General features: G+C 32.4%; 2 protein-coding genes across 8 annotated transcripts in view; both read right to left on the minus strand.

The window, feature by feature from the left end:
- LOC105219572 (protein kinase C, brain isozyme-like) overlaps positions 1-2647 on the minus strand; it is a 45976-nt gene extending 43329 nt beyond the window's left edge. For both annotated transcript variants that reach the window (XM_029045171.2, XM_054234427.1), the window contains exon 1: positions 2363-2647. The gene's annotated coding sequence lies outside the window, so the exon portion shown is untranslated. The remainder of the gene's footprint in view (positions 1-2362) is intronic.
- LOC105220342 (protein kinase C, brain isozyme) overlaps positions 1-18337 on the minus strand; it is a 699782-nt gene that overhangs the window by 628020 nt on the left and 53425 nt on the right. Inside the window, exon 3 of one of the 6 annotated variants that reach the window (XM_054234422.1) lies at positions 12692-12723. The exons of the other annotated variants lie outside the window; for them this stretch is intronic. Coding sequence (XP_054090397.1) covers positions 12692-12723 — 32 coding nt within the window. The remainder of the gene's footprint in view (positions 1-12691; positions 12724-18337) is intronic. 6 annotated transcript variants of the gene reach the window in all.

Consider the following 18337-nt stretch of genomic DNA (forward strand, 5'->3'; position numbering starts at 1 on the left):
AAAAATTAAACATTTTGTTAAATCTACAGTGTTTATGAATTAAGAACCAATTATCTGGTTTATAAGAGATTAAAATGTCTCAATCAGTTCAAGAAATGATCCACATTCCATACGAAGTATTATAGACTTTGTTTTATTTCAATTAAAGACCTTTAGGCACTTGCCTTTCAATTAATTCGGTCTCTTCCTTGAATTAATGAACATCTTAATTGAGCGATTACTATAGCTTTCTTGAGAAGACCTCAACAAAAATTGTGATAATATTTCAGAATCGATAATTCGTTCTGTTCTTTTTGGTATTGTGTATAAATTAGCCTGGTTAAATTTTCTTACAGACCTTTATATTAAAAAATGAAATTAGGTTGACTTAAAAAGTTGAAGTGAATTTGAAAGATTCCAATTGGCTTAAGTTCATTTAAGCAAATCTGTATTATTTTTTCTTATTCTATTATATTCTACTATTCATATTCCATTATTCATCCGTTCTTATCAAATATAATTTTTTTAATTAGGCAATTCACACGCTTTGTTGTATGTCTTATGTCATATTTTAATATTCTTAAAAATACGACACTTGTGAGCACCTTTAACTGTTGTATGTCATATTTTGTCATATTTCTACACTTAATCATAGCGATTTTTGCTGAGACCAAAACCAGATATATGTCCGTATTTTCCAGATATATACAATGTGCAGAATAAATCGGCTGAGAAGTGTTCGGGAAGAAGGGCACGAGCTAAATCGACCACTGACCGACCCAAAAAAACCAGTTCTACGCAGAAAACCGACTACCCACTCGTCGAAGTTTTGCCCCAAAACACCCCAAAGCCCCACCCACCATCCCATATAGAATAACGAACTCAAGAAAAATACCACGCAGTGTTGTATCAGTCATATTTTAAATTTGCATGTGTAACAACAACAGTGTTGGTATGACAGTCATAAAAAAATTTGACAATATGACGATATGACACAATATGTCACCTTGTGAATACCCTAAATAACTCTTAATACTTCAGATTCAATAAGCAAAAATATAACTCATACGACATGGTGCTCTATTTGTGAATACACAAAATCCTTACGAATATTTTAAAATATCAATTTCATCTTTAATTAATATTTAATTATAGCAAATAAAGTTAATTACACTACCAAACGGTATTTTATACACAGATATGCAAGCGGGAATAAACTCTTAATCCCACACATACTTGAAAATCAAAGTCCCTCCAACAATATTCAATAAAAACGGTCAACTCAAGGTGTTGATATTTCATATTGCGTATTAAGGAAAAGCCATACAGAGGCAACGAAGTGCAAATCGAATCAGTAAAAATTGCAAGAAGTGTCTTAATGCCGCTTAAGCGCGCATACAAGCGCACACTCGCACACAAAAGGGTATATAAGGTTAAATAAAGTAGTATGCAGCAATGTATGTATATGTGACAGTATGTTCCGCACAATCTCAGTTTTATGCGCAACAAAAAATAGAATATTTTAAATAAATTGGGTACTGAGGGCGGCATGTCTACCGACATGCGTGTGTGCAAGCTTCTTATACGGTTGTCAGTTGAGCGGAAAATTGAATATAAAGTGGAGTTGGGGTAATGAAAAGAAATTTTTTATGGCCTTTGACAAAGAAAGAGCGTTGAATAAGTTAAGATTCGTTGATGGTGAGACAGATTATTTAAATATTTAAAACTGAATGTATTATTTGGAGATTAAGGAAGCAGTCTGGACATTTTGGAAGTGATAGGTAGACCAAGAGCAGAATAAAATAATATTCTAAGATATATTTCCAGAAATGATTGCATAAATTAAACAAAATTATTAAGAATTTGCTAAAATCTATGAGCTTTCATGGTGTTTTTCATTTTATATCGGACTTTAGTGATCACACTGCATTTAACAGAGGCCTTCAATCACTTATTGGGACTTTTATATTTGAATAATTTTGTTCTTAAATTGACTTTCCCATTACCAAATCGTTCATTTGAATCTTTATAAGCAAATTGGAAAAAAAGTTAGTCGTACGTTATGACACACCAAAAGATAAGTTCTTCTAGCTTTATTAAACCATATATAATTATTTTTAAGCAAATGAGATGTTACTAAATTTTGTAAAAAAACAAAAATCTCAAAATATATAGAAAAATTTCATATCATATTTATAATAATAATTTTATTTTTGAATAAATTATTAAAACAAATCCTTCATTCAAACACATCTCACTCTCATACATACATTTTCAAGAAGTTGTTGTGTGTGTCATTTTCTCACTTTCACTTGGCACCGTTTCAAAACTCAGTAATAATATTGCTATCAAACACAAACTCTCAATTACACACTGCTTTTACCTGAACATTTGAGACCCTGATGATAGATGCCGTAGAGTAGCGACCCGCAGTGGTCGCAAAATGTGGGCCCGCCAAATGTGAATGGTTCGGAATGATGCACTGTTTGTGGTGAATCCTGTGATGCACAAACCAATGTGATGAATTTAACAGTAATTTTTTCGCGAACGAAGATTATTTAATTCAAATATGAAAACAATAATTTTTTGGACAATTTTTGTTGAAATGTTTTGTTATAATTTATAAAAAAAATTCAAAAATTTTAATTAATTTTAAATATTTAATTTTTTTTATATATTTGTAATTTGATTTTTTTTTAATTTTTTAAATAAAATTTTGTAATTAAAAAAAATTATATTTTTTCATATGGGTTTTGAATGTAATTTTTTAGTTGCGAATTAATTAAATTTAAATAAAAAATAAATTCTTTTAATGTTTTTTTTTTTAATTTTTATTGTATTTTATTTTCAAAAATAAATATTTTTTTGCATATTTTTTAAAGAATTATTTAATATTTTAATTTCGATTTTTTTTTTTGGTTCTATAAATTTTTCCGATAATTTGTATTTCAATTTGATTTGAAGATATTTTGAAAATATTTTCACACACATTTTAAAATATTATAATAAATTTGTGATGCACAAACCAATGTGATGAACTTAACAGTAATTTTTTCGCGAACGAAGATTATTTAATTCAAATGTGAAAACAATAATTTTTTGGAGAATTTTTGTTGAAATGTTTTGTTATAATTTATAAAAAAATTTCATTAATTTTAATCAATTTTAAATATTTAATTTTTTGATATATTTGTAATTTGATTTTTTTTTTTAATTTTTAAAATAAATTTTTGTAATTAAAAAAAATTATATTTTTTCATATTTTAGAATTTTTGAAAATTTTTTCACACACATTTTAAAATATTATAATAAATTTTTGGGATATTTTTCAATATTTAAAAATTATTTTTATTTGTATTTTTTGCATTTCTCATGATTCCGTGTAAGTTTTTCCAGCCAATTACGCAATGCACACAATCAATTCTATACCGTTATACGAGATTGTATTGAATTTTATCGTTTATTATTGCCCAGAAAGAATACAGTAGTTGTTATTGTTGTGATGTTTTTTTGTGTTGTTTGTGTTGGCAACGACATTGATTGCGAGAGTTTTTATCTCATGACAGTTCCGCTCCGATTTTTATAATTTTCAGTTATTTTTATATAAATTGTTGTTTTTTGTTTTTGTTACAAATTTTTTTGTTGGTGAGATGATTGTTTATTGAATGTTGGAAGCACAAAAACGAGACACAAGACACGTGTTATGTTGCAAGTTGCATGCGTCAAGTTACAGTGGATGAATTTGATGTTTTAATTGTTGTGAAAAACACATATCAAAAAGAAGAAGAAGAAAATATATGAGAATGCAATGAATAACTACTTTTTTAAATGGTAAATATCTTAAAATAATTAATAGAAAATTGAAATGATTTTTGTTTAAAAAATTTATTAAAACTAAAATGTATTGACAATACTAAACCAAGATTATAGAATATTTTTTATTAAAGTATAAGTTTGCTTAAAAATGTTGTGTTATTCTTTTCTTATAAATATAAATATATAAATTAAATTAATTTTTGTTTGGTATTTTTAGCATTCGACACTTCACCAGTGCATTTTATTAACATTTCTTTTGTAAAAATAAATATTTAGACTCTATTTAAGGCTGTACGCTTTAGAAAAATGATCTGCTTAGAAATCATCTCTAACAGACTTAAAATCATTTTCGCAAATGATATCGTATTTCGTTTTCTAAAAAGCTTCAAAATGCCTCTTGTGTTCTCGAATTTGTGGAGGATTTTTTGTTCTTTTTGATATTTTGACATTAATAGAAATAGTCTTTAAACATAAAAAAGATAGGGTATTAAGGCTTGATTAAGACAGGATAATTCGATTCATACTAAGCCTGAAATAGTGGCATTTTCAGAGGTCTGGAGTAAAAGAGGTAATTAACAAGGTTGAGAAATGCTTTTAAGATAGTCTCGCTCCATTTTTTATTATTTATCAAGTGTCCTATAAACTTTGGAAAAGTTCTCATTTGGAGTACGAAGGAATATTATTTTCCGTTTTCTCCCGTAAGAGTTTGAAGACTTCACTTTGATATTCAGTAGTCTTTATTATAGATAAGGATGTAAACATCGTGAGAAACATCGACGGTTCGATGTATCGATGCCTGTTTATACAACTACGGAAACACAATTTTCATGTCAACCAACGTATCAATTGGATTCTGATTGAAAGAAGCAACAGCTGATCCTAAGACCTAGATATATTTGCATCGATGCATCGATGTTTTCAGATTAGAACCATCGATGGCAAACATCGTTTGCATAGCAAATTTAGTAGTCGCTTAGTTATTGTGGATGCTTTTGGCTCTTTCGCCTTACAAACTTTTTTCAACATTTCTTCCAGTTAGTATGAATATCCAGATTCATGTGAAATTTAAATTCTAGAGATTTTATGAATTTCACGCGAAACAATAAATGCGTATCTAGGTAGAGTCTGGCGAATGAATTAAGATATATCGCAAGAGGAAGGAAGTGAAAGAAAGTGTGGCGATATTCACACTTTCACACTCATTTACATATTTACACGCATGTGTGTGTGTCTGCAGCTCTGCGTGAAATCTCACACACACATTTATGCAAATATTTGTTGTATGCTCTCATGTTTACTTTGTTGAAAAATATAATTTTTTTTTTAATTTTTTGTGCTTCAAAATTAAGCGAAAGTGCAGAAAATGTGGAACAAAACATGTTTCTGGCAACATGATACCTGTGCCACGCAGCGCTTGATGTGGAATAAAACACATTTGAATATCCTCCAAAATATTCTTGCACTCTAATTTTCGCAGAAAGCAGTAAGAGTCTGCCACTTGTCTAAAGATACGACTGCTTTCCGTACTTAATATTTGTCTTTTCATGGCTGGCAGCATGTTGCATGCAATAGAAAATTGCGCGAGTGTGTGTATGTGCATGACTGCGTTCAGCGTAACTTTTGGCCAACAAAAGTCGTAAAATATAAGAAGATATGTAGCATGTATGTATATAATACATATGCAATCCTTGTGTGGCATGCAACATGTCTCTGCGCGGCCAACACACATGATTATGCGCTTTTCATACTTTTCCTGCTGTCCATGTGAATTTTCCAAGCGACTGCGTTACTAAAATGTGTTATACAATTTTTTTAAGTGGCTCAAAATTAAGCGAGTAAGGCAGCAATGCTGTCTCTCCTCATATTTTTCCGATCCATAATTTTAAGTAATATCAGCTTGTACCATTATCACTATTAATTTTATAATTTTATTACATACGAAATGTAGTTTCTACTATTTTTGCATCTTTCAACTTAATTTCCTCGCTCTTGCGCCTGTGGGTACGCTACACATGTGTAGGAAACTTTAATAACGCATGAGTATTGTTGAAAACTCTTGAAAAGTAATAGTTTAGAATTAAATTTTTGGTCAGAAGTTGTCTATATGTTGAATAAATGATTATTGTGGAGGATATTTGAAAACCATTTAACTATTTTCGATTCAATTCGTAATATCAGATATAGCAAAAAAATATGTGTGGGAATAGGCGATCCATGTGCTGAAGGCATAAATATTTTCTGATATCGGTATTTGAAGTATGAAACTAACTCTAAGTTTAAAGATATGTATGTACATATGCATGTATTAATATGTATGAACTATCAAAATATAATTACGAAATTTTGAACTCCGAACATTACTTTTGAAAAACATTGCCTACATTTCGGCGCGAAGCTAAACACTATCAATAATTTGAATGAGGGATAAGGTTTTTATTTTGGGTCCACATTTTTTAAAAGTGTACATATAAATTCAAATAAAATATTACATAATTCCTTAGTGGAACTCATAATAAAATCATTTTTAATGTAAATAAGAGTCATTTAATTCAATATTTAAAAAAAAAATTCATTTAAAAACTTCGTTTTTAATAAAATAATATCTTTCGGGACCAATATGAAAAATGAGTAAGTCCTAGTCTGAGATAAAATTAGCTAGTAAGTTTTTCGGAGATCAATAAAGATCACAGCTTATTTTCGGCGCAAAAATATATATCTGATGCATATAAATGAATTAGCAATATACACGTACAAAGTGTTGCCTACATTTCGACAGCAAGTTAAATATAATCAAAAATTGTACTGAGTGAAGATCGCAGATAAGAAAATAACATATACCGAGTTTTTGGATAAAAGTTTTGAAATAATCAAAGAAAATTGAATTTTAGGTACAATATAAGTCTAGGAATCACTTTTCAAAGATTCTTATTATGTAACTGATATGAATTTCATAATTATAAAAGGTTTTTGAACCATCCTGGATATTACATTATTTTTTTTTTTATTTTAAATTTCTCGTTATATAAACCCAGGAGTACGAAATAAACTTTCAAACTGCCTTGTATAGGTTTATATATGAACATATATATATTAAAAGTAGCAAAAAAATTTTTTATAAAAAAAAATTTATATATTTTCACAAATACACTAATGAAGTTTCTGCGCTGCGTTTATCTTTCGGTATTTTGGTTTTTGTTTGCGTGCAGCTGACGCCTTCACAAGCGCTGCAACTGACGTGTGGGTATAAAAACATTTTGGTGTGTGTTGACAGTTTGGCAATTGTATAAAAATGCACTGGCTTATGGTTATTTCTTTTTTGTTTTGCATGAGTGTGAATTTGTGTGAAAATGTGAGCATTAACATGTCCTTTATATCCTTAAAACTTGCATTGTAGGTGTGAATTTTTAGATTTATATATACTGATTTGAAAAATATGTTTTGGAGGGAAAAAGAAGGAAATAGAGAGTGTTCTATATTTAGGCTTTGTAAGAATGAAGTAGATTTTTCGGGTTTATTTCGAAATATGTGTTCTGAGGATAGAACTCATTGAATTCATCTTAATACAGTACTCTTCTCGTATTACTTGGAAATAGACAAGGACAAACACGCTCTATAAGTGAGAGAGATAATAAATTGAAGCATTCGAAAGCACAAAGTATTCGTAAACAATATTTCATCGTTTATTTTTTGGACTACTTGAGCAGTGGTTGCGTGACAAGCATTGTCATCATCCTTTAATCAGATAATACGCTAAGCTTAAGCACCCTATTTATGCTAATTTATGGTAAACCAATAAGAGAGATATATGCATATATGAGCATTTGTTACTCTATATTTCCCGTTTAGAGGTTTCAAACTGCCAATTGTCATTAAATTTACTATATGCTATATCTTTTAAGTGTGTTTATACATACATATGCTATTTTATTTATGTTCTGTACATGCATGTGTAAGTTTATGTGTAGATAAAATATATGTGTTCTCAAAAGCAGCGCACGCGGTAAATTGTGTACTAACTGTTTTTCACTACTTCATATAATCTATCGAGTTTTTACGACCATTAGTTGAGACAAGGAAATCGGTCGTGTAAGGCACATTTATGTTTTAGTTAATAGTTTTCACTATTAGGTAATCATTATGGTAGAAATAAATACAACAAATGAAAAGTGGCTAATATGAAACATTACTTATATTTTAGATAATAAAAATAAAATAAACATATTTTTATGTAAATAATTTTCGTACTTTTTCGTCCTGAATTTTTTTCAAATTAAAATTATTCAAAAAATCATTTATCTATGTTTAAAAACAAATATCATAAAATAAAACTACTTATTTATTTATAAAAAAAAATAAAATAAAAAAAGTTTGATGTTAAAAACTATTGATAATATTTTTCTTCTTAATACTAATGGTCTAAATACATAAAAATTTTAATAAATATGAGTTTTTGTATTAATGAGATGTGTACAAAAATGTTATGAAAATAAAATTATTATTTATGACACAAAACAAAACAAAAAATAATAATCATAAAATTATGTTGAAAGTAAATATTTATAGTTTGTTAATTTAATATAGTAATAATTATTTCTCTTCATAAAAATATTTATTAAAATAAAAAAATAATTAAATAAAATATAATAACTAAAAAATAAAATAAGAAAAAATATAAGTAAAAAATTACCAAATTAATTTTTTTAAATAAAATTGTATTTATATTTTTATGTAAATTTCAAATTTTTATATAATTAAAAATTATACATATATACATTTTATTTTTTTTTTTATATAAAAAATGTGTGACCATTAAATATATTTTATTAAAATGTAAAATTTAATATTTGGGAAAATAAAAATTATTTAAAATATTTTCTACACACATTTTTAAATAAATTTATTATTATATATATATATATATTTGGCGTAGGAACCGCTTTAAGCGATTATAGCCGAATCCACCAGAGCGCGCCACTCATTCCTCCTTTTTGCTTTTTGGCGCCAATTGGAAACACCAAGTGAAGCCAGGTCACTTTGCACTTGGTCTTTCCACCGGAGTGGAGGTCGTCCTCTTCCGCGGCTTCCTCCAGCGGGTACTGCATCGAATACTTTCAGAGCTGGAGTGTTTTCTTCCATCCGTACAACATGACCTAGCCAGCGTAGCCGCTGTCTTTTTATTCGCTGAACTATGTCAATGTCGTCGTATAAATCGTACAGCTCATCGTTCCATCGCCTGCGGTATTCGCCGTTGCCAATGTTTAGAGGACCAAAAATCTTGCGCAAAACCTTTCTCTCGAAAACCCCAAGAGTCGTCTCATCGGATGTTGTCATCGTCCACGCTTCAGCGCCATACATCAGGACGGGAATAATGAGCGACTTATAGAGTTTGATTTTGGTTCGTCGAGAGAGGACTTTACTTTTCAATTGCCTACTCAGTCCAAAGTAGCACCTGTTGGCAAGAGTGATTCTGCGTTGGATTTCAAGGCTGACATTGTTGGTGTTGTTAATGCTGGTTCCCAGATAAACGAAATTATCTACAACTTCAAAGTTATGACTGTCAACAGTGACGTGGGAGCCAAGACGCGAGTGCGCCGACTGTTTGTTTGATGACAGGAGATATTTCGTCTTGTCCTCATTCACCACCAGACCCATACGCTTCGCTTCTTTATCTAGTCTGGAAAACGCAGAACAAACGGCGCGGTTGTTGCTTCCGATGATATCAATATCATCGGCATACGCCAGGAGCTGTACACTCTTGTAGAAGATTGTACCCTCTCTATTTAGTTCTGCAGCTCGTATTATTTTTTCCAGCAATAGATTGAAGAAGTCGCACGATAGTGAGTCACCCTGTCTGAAGCCTCGTTTGGTATCGAACGGCTCGGAGAGGTCCTTCCCGATCCTGACGGAGCTTTTGGTGTTGCTCAACGTCAGCTTACATAGCCGTATTAGTTTTGCAGGGATACCAAATTCAGACATCGCGGCATAAAGGCAGCTCCTTTTCGTGCTATCGAAGGCAGCTTTAAAATCGATAAAAAGATGGTGAGTATCGATTCTTCTCTCTCGGGTCTTTTCCAAGATTTGGCGCATGGTGAATATCTGGTCCATTGTGGATTTTCCAGGTCTAAAGCCACACTGATAAGGTCCAATCAGTTCGTTGACGGTGGGCTTTAGTCTTTCACACAATACTCTCGACAAAACCTTATATGCGATATTGAGGATACTTATACCACGGTAGTTGGCGCAGATTGTGGGGTCTCCCTTCTTATGGATTGGGCAGAGCACACTAAGATTCCAATCGTCAGGCATGCTTTCTTCCGACCATATTCTACAAAGAAGCTGATGCATGCACCTTATCAGTTCTTCGCCGCCGTATTTGAATAGCTCGGCCGGTAATCCATCGGCCCCCGCCGCTTTGTTGTTCTTCAAGCGGGTAATTGCTATTCGAATTTCTTCATGGTCGGGTAATGGAACATCTATTCCATCGTCATCGATTGGGGAATCGGGTTCGCCATCTCCTGGTGTTGTACTTTCACTGCCATTGAGCAGGTCGGAGAATTGTTCCCTCCATAATCCCAGTGTGCTCTGGACATCCGCTACCAGATTACCTTCTCGGTCCCTACATGATAATGCTCCGGTCTTGAAACCTTCTGTTAATCGCCTCATCTTTTCATAAAATTTTCGAGCATTACCCATGTCGGCCAGCTTTTCAAGCTTTTCATACTCACGCATTTCGGCCTCTTTCTTTTTACGTCTGCAAATGCGTCTCGCTTCCCTCTTCAGTTCTCGATATCTATCCCACCCCGAACGTGTTGTGGTCGATCGCAACGTTGCGAGGTAGGCAGTCTGTTTTCTCTCCACTGCGGAACGACAATTCTCATCGTACCAACTGGTTTTTTGGCGTTGCCGTAGACCAATTGTTTCGGCTGCAGCGGTATGCAATGAGTTTGAGATGCCGTTCCATAGCTCCCTTATATCGAGATGCTGATGAGTGCTCTCAGAGAGCAGGAGTGCAAGTCGAGTAGAAAATCGTTCGGCTGTCGGTTGTGATTGCAGCTTTTCGACGGCGAACCTTCCTTGTGTTTGTTGACGGGCGTTCTTTGCTGCACAGAGGCGAGTGCGTATCTTTGCTGCTACTAGATAATGGTCCGAGTCAATGTTTGGTCCTCGGAGCGTACGCACGTCTAAAACACTGGAGACATGTCTTCCGTCTATCACAACGTGATCGATTTGGTTGCGCGTGTTTCGATCAGGGGACAGCCACGTTGCTTGATGAATTTTTTTATGCTGGAATCTGGTACTACAGACAACCATATTTCGGGCCCCAGCGAAGTCGATCAGCCTCAGGCCGTTTGGCGATGTTTCGTCATGGAGGCTGAATTTTCCGACTGTTGTGCCAAAGACACCTTCTTTACCCACCCTGGCGTTAAAATCGCCAAGCACGATTTTGACATCGTGGCGGGGGCAGCGCTCATAGGTGCGTTCTAGGCGCTCATAGAAAGCGTCTTTGGTCACATCGTCCTTCTCTTCCGTTGGGGCGTGGGCGCAAATCAGCGATATGTTGAAGAACCTCGCTTTTATGCGGATTGTGGCTAGACGTTCATCCACCGGGGTGAATGCCAGGACTCGGCGACGGAGTCTCTCTCCCACCACAAATCCAACACCAAATTTGCGCTCCTTTATATGGCCGCTGTAGTAGATGTCACAAGGACCCACCTTCTTCCGTCCTTGTCCCGTCCATCGCACTTCTTGGACGGCGGTGATGTCAGCCTTTAGTTGTATGAGGACATCAACCAGCTGGGCAGAGGCACCTTCCCAATTAAGAGTCCGGACATTCCAGGTGCATGCCCTCAAATCATGATCCTTAGTACGTTTGCAGGGGTCGTCATCAAAAGGGGGGTTTCTCATCCGAGGCTCGGTGTTTGTTTTCATTGGGGAGATTTTTTTATGTGGTGGGTCCCAAGCCCTACGCACAACCGCACAAGCGGGCTTCGCCTTCTCACTTTAGCTCGCCTCCAAACGGATGTCTGTTAGCTACCCAGGGGATACTTGGTCTAAAACCGGAAGTCGTGAGCTGCTTGAGTCATATGCAAAAGAATCGTTCCTGGCCACTCCCAAGTGAATGGCAATCAGAAACTTTCCTCACTTGCGTGAACTTCTACATATGACCCCATCCCCCATTATTATTAATTCATTAATTTTATAGAAATGTATTTAAACAATTAATAATAAATATTTAATTTATTAATTTTTGTTGTAGAAAAAAATTTAATAAATTTGAATACGAAATTCTTTAAATTAAATATAGTATGCATTGATATATGTTAAAGAAACTTTAAATTTAATTTAAATAATTCCTTTGATAAAAAATTGTATTTTGAATATTATTATATTTCTTTAGTATTCTTATGTATGTGCAACTAATACATAATTATTTATTATTTATATTTATAATTTATTTTTTATAATAATAATAATAATAAAAAAACTTATGGAATCGATTCCCTCATCCTTGCCGGGGCATATGAACGTCACATATTAGTGACAGCGCTTGTGCACCACATACGAGCAAACTGTAAAAGATAAAGGAGAAGAAGAATGAAATAATAAGAAAAATATAGTGATGTGACTTAAAAAGTCAATGTGATACTCAAAAAGTTGCAAAATGTTGTCTTGTTTCCTGCACTGTCCTTCGGAAATATTAAAATGTGGACGAAAGTTGTGCCGCAAGCGTTTAAGCGTCATACCAATACTGGCAATAACTACTTTACTATCTTTCTATAACTTTACATGTTCATCTATTTTTCTCTATTTACTTGTAGTTTGTATTTTAATAGGGGATGCTTCAGGCACTCTGTCATTGAGGTAAAAAAATTTGCAATAAATGTTTTGAACTCACCTTGACATTGGAATCCTTGTTTGCCAAAGCCCCTGTAGGTTGTGAAGTTAGAAAGAGAGAGAGAGAAAAAAATAAAAAATTTATAATCAAAAATGTGTTTTTTTATAAATTGGGAAATCAATTTTATAAAAATATTTCAAGGAATATATTTGAGACTACTTATATTAAGATTTTTACAATATTATGATTATAGGTATATGCTTAAAAGATACATATATATAGTTACTAATGAACCTTTGTAATTTACAACGTTTCTATAAAGCAATAAAGTCTTCCAAACCAATAAATTTATAGATGGGAATGATGGAGGCGCCTGTAACTAATAAGTAGACCTCGTTAAGCTAAATATGTTTAATAAACGTTTTTTGATGGCAGAAATAGAAGGGAACCTTTACATTGCTCGTCCAGAGCCGACCATATTCATAAAAAAATGTTTAATCTTAATGAGATCTGCGATCGATCCCAACATATTTTTTCAGACCAACCCCAATGTTCGTTTGTTCGTTCCAAAGATGATGTACATACTCTCTCTTAGGATATTATTTACATACGGCTTTTACAGAAATCCATTGTTCACTTTGGCATAAAGACAGAACTTCTATTAGTACCACCATATAAGAGCCTTAACGCAATAATGAGACTTATTTGATTTGAAGTATATAGCGCTGACGCCTACAAATATTGGTTTACTAGAATTAACTAAGATTCAACTGATATTTGATGACAGAAGCACTGGTATAGGAGAACCTCAATGACTTTTTATTTATACAGTAGTTTTCCGAAATAACAAACACATTAATTGTCAGGCCTGTTCGTTACATCGAATTTTTCGTTAATTCGAGTGCTCACTTAGAGGTATATTTTGCAATAAAAATTAGTTAAATATTCGTAAATTGCAGTTTAATAAATTGTTGTTGGAACACCTTTTAGACAATCCTGCAAATAGTAACTGTAATTGTGGAATGCCTAGACTCACACATCGTATGTAAGTACTTATTGTTGCTGCATCCGCAGTTTATGGGTCTCAGTTGTATATGTACGACCATGTACACGTACAGTCTTACTTACATATATGACTGTCAACACATAATGGTCCCTACATGCTATATAGGGAATTGAAAGGAGGCCGCACACAAGCAGGTGTCATTCGCTTTTGTTCGTTGTTGTGATAAAAAGACGTGTGATAAGAATTTAAGTGTCACACTCACAGCAGAGAACAAAGTTATTGTTAGACGAAAATGTAAGAGGCGAAATGTTAAAGTAAATTTAGTGAAATAATATGAAATAAATGTAATAAAAATTTAATTTATATATTTGAAAATTCTTAAAATATAATTATAATATCAAGATTGAGAGAATATACGAGATATATCTAATTTGAGAGTCGGCGTCCAAATCACATTTCAATCCGAGAAAACTCGTATGCAATTCTATTATATAATTTGATATCGTTTTATACTCCCTTATGGAACCTGTAAGGATTAATGAAATATGTGGACCTGTTGAAATTACCTAAAAATATTGTATGAAACATATTATTTTCACCAAATTTTGTGATAATATCGCACATAATAACAAAGGAAGATAGTAAAAACTTTTAGAAGCTTTATAACGGATTTTTATGAAAACAGGGTTACCAACATTTTTTCTTTATACAATACGTGTATTTATTTTAATTCTACACATATTAGATGTCGAACGTATAATATTTATTTAAAGTGCAAATTATTTAGTCAAAATGTGGAATGTAATTTTATTTACGAAACGTACTCCGCAAAAAAAAAATACTTTTTGCAATTTGCTTCCCTCAGTTTACTGAAATTTCCCACATTTTTTCACTTAATCCCTAATTAGCGCAAGATTAACATCTTCACCTAAAGACACGTACTCGGCATATATTTCACACGAAAAACAGCGACAAAATGTGAGAATAATGCGCAGTATGAGCATAAATAAAATAAAAATGGCACCAAAAAAAGCGGAATTTCTACAAAATAAAAACAAAAATGTGAAATCATTGTAACGTTTCACGGCATTAGGCCCAAAAATGCAGAAATACTTTCAAAAATTTCTCAAAAAAAGGTAAAAAGTAAATTACAAGTTAATATAAGTAAAAATAAAAATTAAAATAAAAGCGGTATGCACACACTAAGACATCAACGCCAAATGACAATGTCAGTAATTACCGTAAACAAGTGAACGAGTATATTTTTGTTGTAACAAATGCTTCGAACGTGACAAGCGCCATGAACACGAACGAGTCAGCGTTGCAAAGTACACCTACAAATGTAGGTACTTGTATAGAGTAGGCCCCAAGAATGTGTATATATTCGCTTAAACGCTAAAAAGTTCTGAGTGAAGTAGGAGCTGCAGTAGAAGGGTATTAGTTTGTGAATGCCTTACCGTGTACAGAGTACATTTTTCCTAAAATACTGGGTTCCCTCTTCTTTTGAACATATTCCTTTTTACTCTAGTTGTCTTTTACTCTTCTACGTAGTCGAATATACGTTTTTTGTAGCAAAAAAATAAATACAGTTCAGATAAATCTTTGCTGAAAAGCAGAAAGTGAAAATAGTTCAACCGAAATGATTTATTGTTCTGAAAAGATATATTTTTCTTCAGACTTTTACTATTTCTATCTATATAATACTTTAGTATCTTACGCCAAAATGTGTTCATTCTTTTCTAAAAACCGCTAAAAGGTAGGCAACATGTTTTTGCTTCTCTATTTTCAACGGCATTAAAACTTTGAAATTCCAAAGTTTTTTTTTTTTAATTATACAACAAAGAGTAATGAATGAAGAAAAAGCTTTAAGCTTTAACAATTTAAGCTTCAAAGCAAATTTAAGTGGGTTATTCTTATGCTCATGTTCGCACTTTTTCATCCATTTCGAACTACAATCGTTGCAGTTTCTTAAGAAGAAGAAGCCTATTTTAAGGCTATGTGTCGCACAATAGTCTATTTGGCATTAGAGCCATAAAGGATCTTATACATTTTTAGCTAAATAAACCCACATTTTATAATTTAAAAATGTTCCTTCAAGTGTCTTCGTGTGTATGTACTGAGAAGAGTTCTGTTAATATCTGATATATAAATTATGTGCTGATTGTTCAATATGAGATATATTTAGATATTTTAAAGACGAGAGTTTCTACAGTTTTCAAGTGGAGACTCTGCTTTGTAACTATATATTCAGGATCATTGGTGCTCTGTGAATGGACACTCTCAGAGAATATTGATACGATTAGTTAAAAACTCGCGATGCGAATGAAAACCCGATTTTAAACTATGTAAAAAAATTATGAGAAGATTTTTTGAGACAATTATTCAATTATTCTTTGTTATTTTAAATACGAGCAATATTATTTCTTTCAATTATATCAATTTGTTGAGTGAATGACCATACTCAATTAAGCATGACCAATTGGACAGAAAAATTTTCGCTTTTGTAAATTAGTTATTTGTCAAATAATTATTAAATAATCAATAAGTTTATTAAATCATTATTTTGGTAAATTGTCTGTTTAAAAAATGTTTCGCTATTTTTAAATAATTTATTTTCAATTAAGTACAAATTGTTCAATTAGTTTATTACATCATTATATAGTAAATTGAGAACAATTACTTTTCATTAAGCATTTGGTTGCTGAAATATACTTACTTTTCGAATAGCAGTTTAGTTAAAAGTTTTAATATATGTACTATTTAAATAGTCATACCGATTAAAGTTTGAAGCAAACGCAGAATTCGTCTTAATTGGCCATCAATTAAAAATGTTTTGGGGTGAAAAACCGTTATACGTTTTGAATAATATAAACATGTTTTTTTAATATCTGCGAAGCTTTATGAAACTCTTCTACTACTTTTTTCTTGACTTCTGTTCTACAAGTGAAACACATTTCTTGACTCATCCGCTTCCAGTTCAAAACTCTAGCAAGAACAAGTATGGAAAGGCTAAGTTCGGGTGCAACCGAACATTTTATACTCTCGCAAATTATTGAAGAAATTTTATTAAGATAACATACAAATTAACCCATAAATTCGGCAATAAAGTTTAATAGAATAACGAAAATCGTCTTATATAGTATATGAGGGCTGAGTTAATTCCTGAACCGATTTCATTCATTTTCATCAGCAAGGTACACTATATCCAAGACTATACGCTCACTCAATTTTGCTAAGATAGCTCACATATTAACCAATACATATATGCGGAATAAAGCTCACCGTATTTTTGAAAAACATATAATTAGGTATATGGGAGCTAGGAGAAGATACTTTTGAAAAACCTACAATGAGGTATATGGAGATGTTATTTATGACCCGATTTTAATAATTTTTGGAACAGAGACACACTATTAGAAAAAAACAATTTCCTCTGAATTACATTAAATTATCTGAGAGATTTACCCATATTTTCGGTTAAAATTTATCCTTAGGCGCTTAGTTCAACAGGTTCGATATCTGGGGCCTTGAAAAGTTATGGTCCGTTTTCGACAATTTTTTCACAAGTGAAGCCAGGGATGATATGCATTATTTGTGTAAAGTTTTATTCCGCTATCTTCATTGGTTTCTTATGTTTACATTATAAAGTGAAGGAATAAGATGGAATTCAAAATTTAGTTATAAGGAAAGTAGTCTTGGTTGTGAACCGATTTCGCCCATTTTTTGTCCGTGATATCAAGGTATACCGAATTTCATTCGAATCGGTCGAGTAGTTCCTGAGATATGGTTTTTGACCCATAAGTGGGCGATGCCACGCCCATTTTCCATTTTTTATAAACATCTGAGTACAGCTCCCTTCTGCTACTTCTTCTGCAAAATTTAGTGTCTCTGACGTTTTTCGTTAGTTCGTTAACCCACTTTTAGTAATTTTCAACCTAACCTTTGTATGGGACTCTATATCTAACTCTTTTAGTTTTAGGTGTTACAAACAACCGTTATGTGAACAAAACTATAATACTCTCTTCAGCAACTTTTGTTGCGAGAGTATAAAAATGTTACTTCTTAAATTTATGACATTACCAATTGTAGTTTATAGCCTTAGGGGAGAGTTACTCACTGAAGTAGAAGTTGGGAGAGAAGAGCGAAGTAAACTCCGGATGTCGCCGTGCTGTTTAAAATTGAAAAAAATCGAAAAATGGAGGTCTTTAATCGAATATAGATGTTGACCCTAACAGAGTAGTTACTTAGCTCACTGATTTTGGTGGTTCATTTGTGGGCCTCTCGATCTGGTAAGGACTTCATTGGGAACCTCTTTTTGGATCTTGGCATGATAGAGATCTCGCTCTGATATATCCTACCGTCTCTTTGGTCTACTATTATTCCCTCTGAACTGTTATTTAAACCCCGAAGCTTTCACATCCAACAACAAAACATTTACAAACAACCACAATTTAGTTAAACATATACGTTTTTGTTGAACACTTATGACTTTTCCACGCTAACCTGTACAACTTGCGACGCAATTTAATTCCTAACTCACCTTCTCCTAACCTCACTTATCGTCTGAGCTCTGTCTTATCCTTCATTTATTCACCCACTAATTGTGTGTGTTGACGCATAAATCAAGAAACTTTTAATTCACCAGCTTTCTAAAAATTAATTAGCGATAAATTCAATAAACATTCATTACTTAGTCATCC

The sequence above is a fragment of the Zeugodacus cucurbitae genome, chromosome 6, assembly GCF_028554725.1.
Source record: "Zeugodacus cucurbitae isolate PBARC_wt_2022May chromosome 6, idZeuCucr1.2, whole genome shotgun sequence".
In the NCBI taxonomy this organism is placed as follows: domain Eukaryota; kingdom Metazoa; phylum Arthropoda; class Insecta; order Diptera; family Tephritidae; genus Zeugodacus; species Zeugodacus cucurbitae.